This window comes from Branchiostoma floridae, chromosome 18 (assembly GCF_000003815.2).
Source record: "Branchiostoma floridae strain S238N-H82 chromosome 18, Bfl_VNyyK, whole genome shotgun sequence".
Classification (NCBI taxonomy): Eukaryota; Metazoa; Chordata; class Leptocardii; order Amphioxiformes; family Branchiostomatidae; genus Branchiostoma; species Branchiostoma floridae.
The window spans coordinates 8,848,584-8,859,863 of NC_049996.1; the positions used below are offsets into that span (position 1 = coordinate 8,848,584).

The 11,280-nt window shown below is 40.9% G+C and overlaps 1 protein-coding gene across 1 annotated transcript in view; it reads left to right on the forward strand.

Moving 5' to 3' along the window:
- Positions 1-11,280, forward strand: part of LOC118405366 (DNA topoisomerase 2-alpha-like) — a gene marked incomplete in the record, with an annotated part of 29,190 nt that overhangs the window by 17,359 nt on the left and 551 nt on the right. The window contains 13 exon segments of the mRNA XM_035804835.1: positions 1,446-1,641; positions 2,580-2,707; positions 3,549-3,764; positions 4,480-4,686; positions 6,095-6,236; positions 6,651-6,803; positions 7,498-7,663; positions 8,130-8,201; positions 8,679-8,809; positions 9,280-9,411; positions 9,816-9,944; positions 10,382-10,476; positions 10,688-11,280. Of these exon segments, the coding sequence (XP_035660728.1) occupies positions 1,446-1,641; positions 2,580-2,707; positions 3,549-3,764; positions 4,480-4,686; positions 6,095-6,236; positions 6,651-6,803; positions 7,498-7,663; positions 8,130-8,201; positions 8,679-8,809; positions 9,280-9,411; positions 9,816-9,944; positions 10,382-10,476; positions 10,688-10,843 (1,923 nt within the window).

Consider the following 11,280-nt stretch of genomic DNA (forward strand, 5'->3'; position numbering starts at 1 on the left):
CATTGTGGCGACGCCCACAGGAACTGATTGTGACAGCAGGTTGAGATAGCAGATTAAAGACAAGAGGCGCTTTGCTAGCGCCGTTGGATGTCTCTGGGTAGGAGAATGTGTTTACTAGACCATTCCTGGTAGTATAGCCAGCCCCAGCCCTCCAATACTACGGTCAAGATGCATGAGTGGAAAGATTTGACTAGCAAAATTATGGTCATGAGTGAGAAGTTTGTATCTTTTGAATCTGTATTCCCTGGTTCTAAACCAAATTTCTGTTATTCTTTTTCACAGCTACTACCATGTTTGTTGCTATGTTAGTATACCCTGGCACAGTTTTGTTTCTAAACCAGGGCTCGAAATACTTTTTTCTGCATACCTGCACTGGTGCAGGTAACATTGAAAATTACCTGCACTAGCCAAATTTTACCTGCACCACTCTGAACTTAAGAACTATGAATCATACTAATTGTTCAGGAACCATGCATTGCTACTTTTCTCTTTCATACTTTATCAATGAAGCTAATAACAATCCATACACCTACATCATAGGAAATTTATGTATAAGACCCAGTACATGGACCTGTGCAGGTTAGGTGCAGGTAGACACCAGAAATACCTGCACAGCTCCAATTTTACCTGCACTAACCTGCATATGCAGGTTGTATTTCGAGCCCTGTAAACTGTATGTCGTTCCTGTACGTTCTGTTTGAACTTTGACCATAACGGGTGCTTGTAAATCTACAATAGTGATTCGAATATCACAGCCCAGTCCATAGATTTATTAGGACCCTAGGAACAGTTTGGAATTGAAACTGTATGTCTGCCTGTTCCCGTGGGTTCTGTTTTACCACAATGGCTGCCTGCGGACCTACAACAGTGTCCATCAGATCCTGCAGGAGTTCTTTGACCTGCGTCTGCAGTGGTTTCTAAACTGTTTGTTTGTTTGTTGTTCCTGTAGGTTCTGTTTGACCACAATGGCTGCCTGCGAACCTACAACAGTGTCCATCAGATCCTGCAGGAGTTCTTTGACCTGCATCTGCAGTGGTTTCTAAACTGTTTGTTTGTTTGTTTGTTTGTTGTTCCTGTAGGTTCTGTTTGACCACAATGGCTGCCTGCGGACCTACAACAGTGTCCATCAGATCCTGCAGGAGTTCTTTGACCTGCGACTGGAGTGGTTTCTAAACTGTTTGTTTGTTTGTTTGTTTGTTGTTCCTGTAGGTTCTGTTTGACCACAATGGCTGCCTGCGGACCTACAACAGTGTCCATCAGATCCTGCAGGAGTTCTTTGACCTGCGACTGCAGTGGTTTCTAAACTGTTTGTTTGTTGTTCCTGTAGGTTCTGTTTGACCACAATGGCTGCCTGCGGACCTACAACAGTGTCCATCAGATCCTGCAGGAGTTCTTTGACCTGCGTCTGCAGTGGTTTCTAAACTGTTTGTTTGTTGTTCCTGTAGGTTCTGTTTGACCACAATGGCTGCCTGCGAACCTACAACAGTGTCCATCAGATCCTGCAGGAGTTCTTTGACCTGCGGCTGGAGTGGTACACCAAGAGGAAGGACTGGCTGATGGGGATGCTGGAGGCTGAGGCCAGCAAGCTTAACAATCAGGCACGCTTCATTCTGGAGAAGATTGAGGGCAAACTCGTCATTGGTTAGTCACCTCTTTTTGGTTCTAACCATTCTACAGAATTTTAGACAGGGCTTCCCGGCCCTGCCTTTCAATGCATATCTCATTATCTGTAGCCTAGCCTACGCCAATGGTGTCACAACAAGGCACGCTCCATTTTGGAGATGAAGGGAGGTCATTGGTTAGCTCTTTCCAGTTATTCATTGTGAAAGCTTATATGCAATGAATCAAGTAAATTTAGTATTGCCTTGTCCCAAACTCAAAGTGCAGTTTGAAAAAAGCTACTACAGTTTCTTTCTTTGTTCCTTATTTTAGAAGTATAAGGTATAGAAGTCATTTTTAGTTCTGTTTGAGTTCTCCTTTATAACAAAACAGCTGTAAGGCAAAGTTTAGTTTCTACTTTCGACCAGGCCTGTCCTGGGACAAAAACCCTGCTTGTAAGGACGGGCAAGAATTCACCCCATCTGTCAAAAAAATTGAGAAAGAAAATCGATGACATGATCTCTTAAACAAGGAGTGGGACAGAAAAAAATGTCTATAGATAGCCAAACAATGTGAAAATTAATTTCTTTATCCAGATTGTCTTTTGTGGTACAGGGCTCAAAATTCATTTTTGGGATTAGGTGCACTGGTGCACCCAGCTTAATAAATTGGGTGCACTGCACCACTTAGATTTAAGTAGAATGTCAGAAAAACCTAATAACAAAACATCAAATTCTTAAACAAGTACCATGGCAGACATTTTTATGTCTTAGATGTCAAGAATATGATGTATACTAGTACACTTTGATATCTTTACATACATACACCAAAGAAAATATTTGGTTGCACCCTGTGCACCCACAGAAAATAATTGGGTGCACAGCTCCAATTTTGGGTGCACATGCACCCAGTATTTCGAGCCCTGTGGTAGAACTGGAAGTGACAGCTGTTCGACCAATGTTTCTCCTTCTCCCCTCCAGAGAACAAGCCCAAGCGCGAGCTGATCCAGATGCTTCAGGCGCGCGGGTACGACAGCGATCCCGTCAAGGCGTGGAAAGAGACGCAGAACGACAAGGACAAGCCTGATGACCTTCTGGATGTGGAGGAGGTTTGTCAGATTTTTATTAGTTATGCCTGCATAAGTCATTACCTAAAGATATGGGAAGTTTTTCAAGGAATCACAAAATTGTATTATCTACAGATATTTCTATACTTATCTAAAGTATTCAACATCAGTTCTTGTTATTTTGCTACAATATTTCTGTTATATAATCAGCAGGCTTCCCGTATAAAGTTTTCTTATTCAATGATGTCTTTGAATAAGAACTGCTGCCTACCCCTGCGTCAGGGAACCCAGCAGCAGTATAATCTAACCATGGATAGTGAGTGTGAGTGTGAGTGCATGATGTCTTTGATAAAAATGTCCATTACAGTAATGAGTAAAGCATATCACCAGGTGTCTTTTTACCAGTTCAAGTTGTGATTATGTTATACCAAAGTAAACATATCAATCCATTTTTATTCTTTTTGTAGAAGAAAGGGAGTGGAAAAGTATTATGCATTAAAATCTGTCCTTATGTTGACCTTCTCATCTCTCTTTCCATCTTCTGCCTGCTATTCACATGGAATGCAGGCTTTCTACCTAAGGGTATAAAATTTCTTTGTCTCATGACTTTCTTATTGTATTTATCTATCTACTTAGTAAATATTGGAAAAGCTTGCAGCATCTAAATATGATCTGTTAGAAGCTTTTACAACCAAAGATCAAATTGCAGTAGATTTATATTATACTTTACACTTCATCACAGCGGCAAGAAAAAGTAACAGTAGATATGTCGGGATGTCTAACCTTCAAACTTACTTCAAATATTATTTCAAAACCCTCTCGGTGACTCGGAATTGACTCCAGTCGTTTTTCCTGACCGTTTTTCGCTAATGTTGTCCACCAGGAGGAAGCTGAGAGCGTTGCCTCATCGACAGCCTCCCGCGGCGGCCCCGACTATAACTACCTGCTGGGGATGCCGCTCTGGAACCTGTCCAGGGAGAAGAAGGAAGAGCTGCTGAAACAGCAGAGGGAGAAGGGGCAGGAGCTGGAGGACCTGCGACACAAGACTCCCAGCGACTTGTGGAAGGATGATCTCAACGACTTTGTGGAAGAGCTCGAGGTAATTTCTACCTATTTGGTCCTTTCTGGTGCATAGGGTGGTGTCCATCTCAGTTTCTGTAGCCCTGGGTTGCACAACTTTCGTGCAATTACAACAGCAGGGGGCACCAGACTCCCAGCGACTGGGGTCTTTTTTGTCTAGTTCAGTCTGTTTGTTTATTTATTCATTTGATTGGCTGTACAATCAGCCAAGGTTACCCAACTAGCCTTTGGCTATTGTAACTTAAGTGCTAACATAACCTTAGGTCAGTCTGTAATAGGGCTGGGTATCAGTACAGCGTACCTGTACAAAACCGTTTTTTTTTCTTATTGGACCGGTCCAGAAAAACCAGACCTGAAAAAATTAGGTGGACTGGATGTTGGACCGATTAGAAATTTAACAGATTATTTTATCAGGCATTCACACTTTTTGGCGATTGCAGGTGGAAGAAAATAACAAGAGTGCAGTAGAGTAGAGTTTATAGAAATTTTTACCAAGTTTTACAGCCAATCGTATAGGTGCAGTTAGCGTTGTAGGATTTAAAAATGCCAGTATGAGTCTAATACTCCACCAAACAGATTTCTTTTTAGTGAACTGGACAATTGGTATGAGTCATACTGAATCAGGTTCAGGTCCGCACCTGGACCTGATCCTCTGGACCTGAACCGGACCTGAACCTGAATTTTCTGTACCGGTACCCAGCGCTAGTCTGTAACCAAATATTCTTTTTATGTAGAGAGTGGAGCAGCAAGAGAAGGAAGATGAACAAAACTCCGGGAAGATCAAGGCTAAGGACCCGAAGGGGAAGAACAAGCGTCAAGCAGCGGTGAAGCACGAGTACAAGCCGTCCCCCGTAGGAAGGCGTGTCATCCCGGTCATCGACGCTGCCATGAAGAAAGCTGCGGCCAGTAAAAATGCTCAGGCCGAGAAGAAGAGAGTCAAGGTACATGGCAGACTGTGAATGCATTTTAAGTTTGTGGGGAAAAAATGGAGTGCATAGTAGTTTTTAGTTTGTCTTAGGCAGGGTTGTAGCCAGCCTGAAATCATTTTCCATCTCTTCGATTTTAAATCCTATCGAGCACCGAAGGCGTGATGTTCCTAGGAGGGTCCCTGGGGGCATGCTCCCCCTGAAAATTTTGAAATCTAGACCCTCTGAAATTCTATTTCCTGCATTTTGAGGCGTAAATTTTGCTGGTAGACTAAGCTGTTCAACGGCATCTGTTTAGATGAAAAATTACACAAGGAAGACTTTTTTTATATCTTAACATATCGATTTTTGACGGAATGGGCAAACGTTTTTCCATCCCCAGCTGCAAAATTCCGTCAAAGGACGGAAGGACAGGTGCTGGCTACAACCCTGGTCTTATTAGGTAAACAAGGGGGAAGGCGGGTAGAAGACAGAACAAGCATGTTTGCAGTGGTTTTAAGTATGCGCTGAAGAGGCTACTGGGAAAACTATGAACATTAGATCACTTAAAATTTCAGCATTTACAGTACCTATTGCAAAGTGATGTTCTGTTGTAAGAGTAGCATGATATATAACACTTAATGTTAGAGAAAACAATGGTAAAGAAAGAGTTACAATGTTAAAGTCATCATATGAAGCTGAAAGCAAATCTTTCAAGTGACTTATCATTGGATATTTTTTGTGGTGCTCATCTACACTCCTAGAATGTTTTAACCTAATACGTGTTCTTCCCTACATGGTAATCACAGTACCGGGAGACACTTGCTGGAGAAGTTGGGAAAATATATTTGGAGCTTGATGAAGAAGTACATACACTTTTATTTTGAAAAAGGGAGGGTGAAAAGGTTGCTTTGGTCAGGTGGTTTTAGCCTCACGGAGATCAGATGTGCTTGCTGCAGTATAGATTCATAGAGTATGTTGGATAGAGCCACATGCAGGGGACTGGAAAGGTGCTGGAAAGTGCTTGAAATAAATATGTATGGGTGCTGCTTTGACAGTCATGCTGGGTGCTTGGCAATTAGGGTGAATGAATTGCTGCAAAAGAGGAAAGGTTCTCGGGGATTTTAATATCGCAATGCTAGAGAGAAGGAGTGTATACGTGCTGGTTTTAATTCACATTTGAAATTGCCATACAGGTTTTTTACTGTAAAATGGGAAATGCTTTTGGTGGTTTTAATTTCACAGTGAAGAGGTTACCATGAAAAACACAAACTTATAACCGACACAGAATTTTCTTTTTTACAGTACCAACTACAATACAACTTGGCCATCCATACAATTGTATAATGTTTTCCTTGTTGTTGCATCAGAAAGGAAGCTATGAATAAAAAAAAGGATGAAAGATATTCCTTGTTGACATACTTTTGTGTTCTTTTGTTAACAGAAGGAGCAGGCAGGAGACAAAGCCTCGGACATGGGTGACTCTAGCTTCGGGAAGGATGAGGATGAGTTTGGGTTCAAGGCAGCAGCCAAGGAGCTCACTCTGGCTGAGAGGGTGGCCAAGAAGACTAAGGGTGGACTAGGAGGTAACATCTTTTGTCCACACATAATAGTTTCAAAAGGGGCAAATATTAAACAACAGATGTGATTTTTTCATTTGTATGAAAAGTCTTTTGAGACTTTTTTTTCATCTGCTCCTCAGAATCAGATATTGTGTATCATCACTATGTATTATCATCATCATGTGTGCATGTATTTGTGAATATAATTCAAAGGGAAGCACATGCTATTTTTATCAAATTCAGGAGGCAAGTCTAAGCAGTCCACTCAACTTCAAACCTGGTTTTTCTGTTGAGTGAAAAGATTTTTCAGTTGAGTTGTTTTTTGTGCACCTGTTCTACTGAATTAGATAGATGCTGTGTATATATTATCATCACCATGTATTTGGGAATTCTTTCGGAAAGACAAGCTATTTGTTTGTGTTGAATGTTCTATTGTAGGAGGCAAGTCTAAGCAGTCCACTCTGAACTTCAAACCGTCCAAGAGGCCAAAGTGGCTGGACGAGGACTCGGATGGGTCAAACGATGACGGGCCTGACATAGACATGGACGTCGTTGTCGAACCGCGGGAGAAGGCCCCCAGAAGAGCTGCAGGTATTATTCTTAAGATGTTCAAATACAAATCAATCTCTGCAACTGGATAAAAAAACAGATTCATTTCCAAATGTTTCAAGTGACATCAAACATCTGGGAGTAATTCTCAGATTTTTTATCCAGTTGTAGATTGGATTGTATTTGAATATTGTTTACCTGGATGTCTAACCTTCATACACGTATTCTTAAGATGGTTCTACAAAGGAAATTACCCATGACCAGTTCTAAACACCTCAGTCAGTTGACTTCTTATACAAAAAGTTGACAGGCAGAATGTGAATATCTGGTGTTTTGAGTAGTCACTGTGTTATTGAGAAGACTGCTAATTTAATTGCTAATTGGTTCATCCAGACTCTTGACTAGTGGCACATAGGGTACCAAGTTTCCTTGCTGTTTCATTAGCAGGGTATGTTTTTACAGGGAGGTGTTGCTACCCTTCAATGTACTTGAAGTAACTTCTTGACCCTCGTTTTATGTCCCTTCCAAAAGGCGGGTACAAGCTGAAGCGACTTCGCAGGATAGAACTGGGGTCTCCCTGTTACCAACTGTTTTGAAGCACAAGCTCGATGGTTCAGTTGAGCTACAGGGACATCCCATGTTATTGATTGAGTAGTCATGCCATAATGCACATTTGTCCAATTGCAACACATCTAAACACTTCCACATTCATATCATCACCTATATCTTGTTGCAGCTGCTACTAAGAAGTATGCCCTTGATGATGAGAATGATGAGGTTGACAGCTGGGCCCCTTCAAGTGCTAAGGATGAGGATGACGGCTCCTTCAAGCTGTACAACTCTGACGGAGATGACGAGTTCGCCCCCAAGCCAAAGAAAAAGGCAGCTCCCAGAAAACCAAAGTAAGTCTAACTTTTACTGTTTTGAAAAAGGTCAAAGTGCTATGATTTCAAAATCTGAAGACTACAGGGCAGTTAACAACATTTTCCCTCCATTGCATATCATTTTCTTCACATTATGTCATTTCAGTTTTTTGTGTTGTTAGCAAAATGAACAATACTTATGAATTTCGTATGCATATTAAGTGCTTGTAGAAAAAATAACAAGCACTCTTCCGATTCATTCCACCTTTTATTAGTTTTACTTATTTCTTCAATTCATCACTGATGGCAGAAGTTTTCTCCTGAGTTATTTTGCTTTGATTTAGAAGATCCAAAATGATAACAAGCACACTTTCACTTCTTTCCACCTTTTATTAGTTTTACTTATTTCTTCAACTCATCACATGATGGCAGAAACTTTCTCCTAAGGTTATTTTTCTTTGTAGAAGATCCAAAATATGCATGCTTGTTACTTACCTAACCCCAGGGTACTTGATAGTGAGGATGACGACAGTGATGACTTCGACCCTGATCCAAAGCCTCAGAAAAAGGCTGCAAAGTGAGTCATAACAATGACACAGAAAAATGCTCAACTCAATTCAACGTTTTGTTGGTGTTCTTTTGCACAAGTTGTACTAACTGGTGAAATTGGAGTTGGGGTTTTACAGCAACATAGAAAAGTGCATACCACAGTTCAATGTTTTAACTTTTGTTGGTGTTTTTTCACACATGAACTCAAAACACTAACTGGTGCACTAGGTGTAAGGTTTACAGAATGGGTTAGTTTGTCTGTTCTTTCTTGAATGTCTTATGTTGAACTTTTGCAGTGTTGCTCCTTTACAAATAACATTGTTGGTTTGATAAAATATGTGCTTTCTTTTCACAGTTTAATTCCGACATGTTTCAGAGTTTAATTCTGACATGTACATTCCCATTCAGGTTTTGTACTACAATGTTTAAAGCTGTGTGTACATATTAATTTGACACATGATATGATACAAAAACACAGCAGTAACCAGGTCTTGTTTGTCCACAGGGTAACAAAACCGCCGCCAGCTCCAAAGCCCGACCCAGAGCCCATGTTCGGTGACAGCGGCTCGGAGGCAGTCTCCATTCCTGACATCCCCGACTCTGAACCAGAGACAAGACCCATGGACATTGACTCAGGTAATGATCACTCCATCAACATGAACATTTGATGATGCCAGCTGTAGCTCTCTCACCAGCTGGTTTATTGTCTGTTGTTCCCAGGCTTTTAGCTAGGACGTTGTCATATGGGGTCCAAATTTCTTGCCATGCAGTAAGCGCTGCAGGGGTGAGTATTGGGGTTTGGGGAGATCTTTCCTCAGAAACTTTTGAAATTCATAACTCTCTGAAACATTATTTCCTGCATTTTGATGTGCAGATTTTGTTGAATACAGCAAAGTTACTGGCAGACGGCTCACATATGACCTACAGTAGTAGTAGGTTAATCAGACTTTTATGCTTGTCAGAGAATCTGCTCCCTAGGTGAAGAGGCATTTTTAGGCATCCAGGGGGTCCAATTTGCTGAGCTTACTGTACAGTGTGCACGGACACAGTCTTGAGATATCTGAAGCCCAAAGCTGAAGCTTGAATTGATTTGTTTTCCTCTGCAGATAGAGAAAACCCTATCACTATCGACAGTGACTCCAGCAGTGTAGCCATGGGGAAGACAAAGAAAGCACCTGCGAAGAAAGCAGCTGGAAACGGTAAAGCGCCTGCCAAGAAGGCTCCAAAGAAAGCCAAAGGTAAAATATGTTTTGATACATTATTATTCTTGCACTATTTGCAGTGGGTTTTTTTTTGGAAGTGCCTTCCCACTGTCATTTTTCACCACTACAAAAACCTGGCACTGCAAATATGTGTTTTGGCACCACAGTATTGTTTTAGGCACAAATTTAGAATGTTGCAAAAAACCCTTTTGACTCCTGCCATGAAATTAAACTCCCCTTGAAAAGAATGGTTTCTGAGTTGCAGACTGACAACTAAAATCAGGCAAAACAAAGAAAGACTTGTGCATACTTAAACTAGAACTATAATCTGATGTATACCACCTATTTTCTGCTGTTTGGTGGTAGGAGACAAACTGCATGTTTGAAATTTGATGGGCTTTGTTTGTAAAACCATTCTTTGGTGTGAATCTTCCCTGCAGCACCAGATGCCAGCCAACCCAGCATCTTTGATGCCATCGTGAAGGCCAAGGCCAAGAAACCCGCTCCAAAAAGGAAGAAGGCAATGTCAGACTCTGACTCAGATGCACCTGCTGCAAAGCCAAAGAAAGGTAAATGGTCTCAACATGTTTCGGCTCTGATAATGGCTTCATATATCCTCACGTCTTGAATGTATGTAGAAGATTTGTAGTAGTATCGAATTCTTGTTACTAGATATTTTCAAGACAAAATTTCCATCCATTGTCATATGAATCTGCACATTTTTGTGTTGTCAGATGTCTGTAACTTTTCAAACATTTGTAGTAGAATTTGCGTTCCAGTTACACAAACTATGTTTTCAAAAGGAGGATGGACCTAACACATTTGTCTGCATGTTTTTGTGTTTCCTGTCGTTCAGTTGGACTGAGTTATCTTGCATTTCTCTCTAGTTTTGTTGCATGTGTATATCTGTACACACTATCACTAGTATCACTAGTGTTAGTGGGTTAAACTTGTACATAAGCTGTGAACTTAACGTTTGACAAATGACCCTTGTTCTTATATTTAGCGGCAGCAAAGAAACCTGCGAAGAAGAAGGCATTTGACGACTTCATCAGCGACGAGTCTGATGATTCTGCCAAGCCAAAGAAAGCGCCAAAGAAGGTATGGCATCTATACAAGCCTAAATGATAGGTGTTTATAATACATATAACATTATTACATCATGATGACATTTTGCTATCGGGGGAACAGTGCAGAAAACACATAGGCATTTGCTGAACACTTTATAGCTTTGTTGTGTTTGTGGCAACTTTTGAATGAAAGTCTTTTTAAGCCTTGACTGACATATTCTCTACTATCTCTATAATAACAGAAGTCCAAGAAAGCTGCGTACAGTGATGAAGATGATGACAGCTTCGCCCCCGAAGACTTTGAAGCACCGGTCGCACCGCGGGCACGTTCTGGTCGCAACGCGGCTTCCAAAGCCACCAAGTACTGCTACTCCAGTGACGAGGATGAATTTGAATAGACCTGTTAAGTGCCATGTATTATTTATTTCTTGGTCGTGCCTCAAGCAGACGTATGAAACAAGGGTTGTCGTGTTATTTTCTACGCAGTCAAGTTATGAAACCCCTGCTTTGGGAATTGGTTGTGTTGATCTGAAAACATTTTCTTGTATCTTCAAGAGTAGCTTTTGGTAAAAGTAGTCAACATAAGAGCAGTAGTAAGATGCTGTTGTGACTACACACACAGTGTGGAAAAAAATTCATGTTTCTGTTTAATGTTAAGATGTCCTTTTTATATTCCGTATTGTCTTGAATTCTTGTTCCAGTATTCTGTCGTTACCTTAAGAAACTTGTAGTTATTTTTATTGACTTTTGGATAGCAGCATGTTTTTCTGAAATGTGGAAATACTATGTCAGATATAAAGTGTCAACATTTACCCATGAAGAAAAAACATCTGAT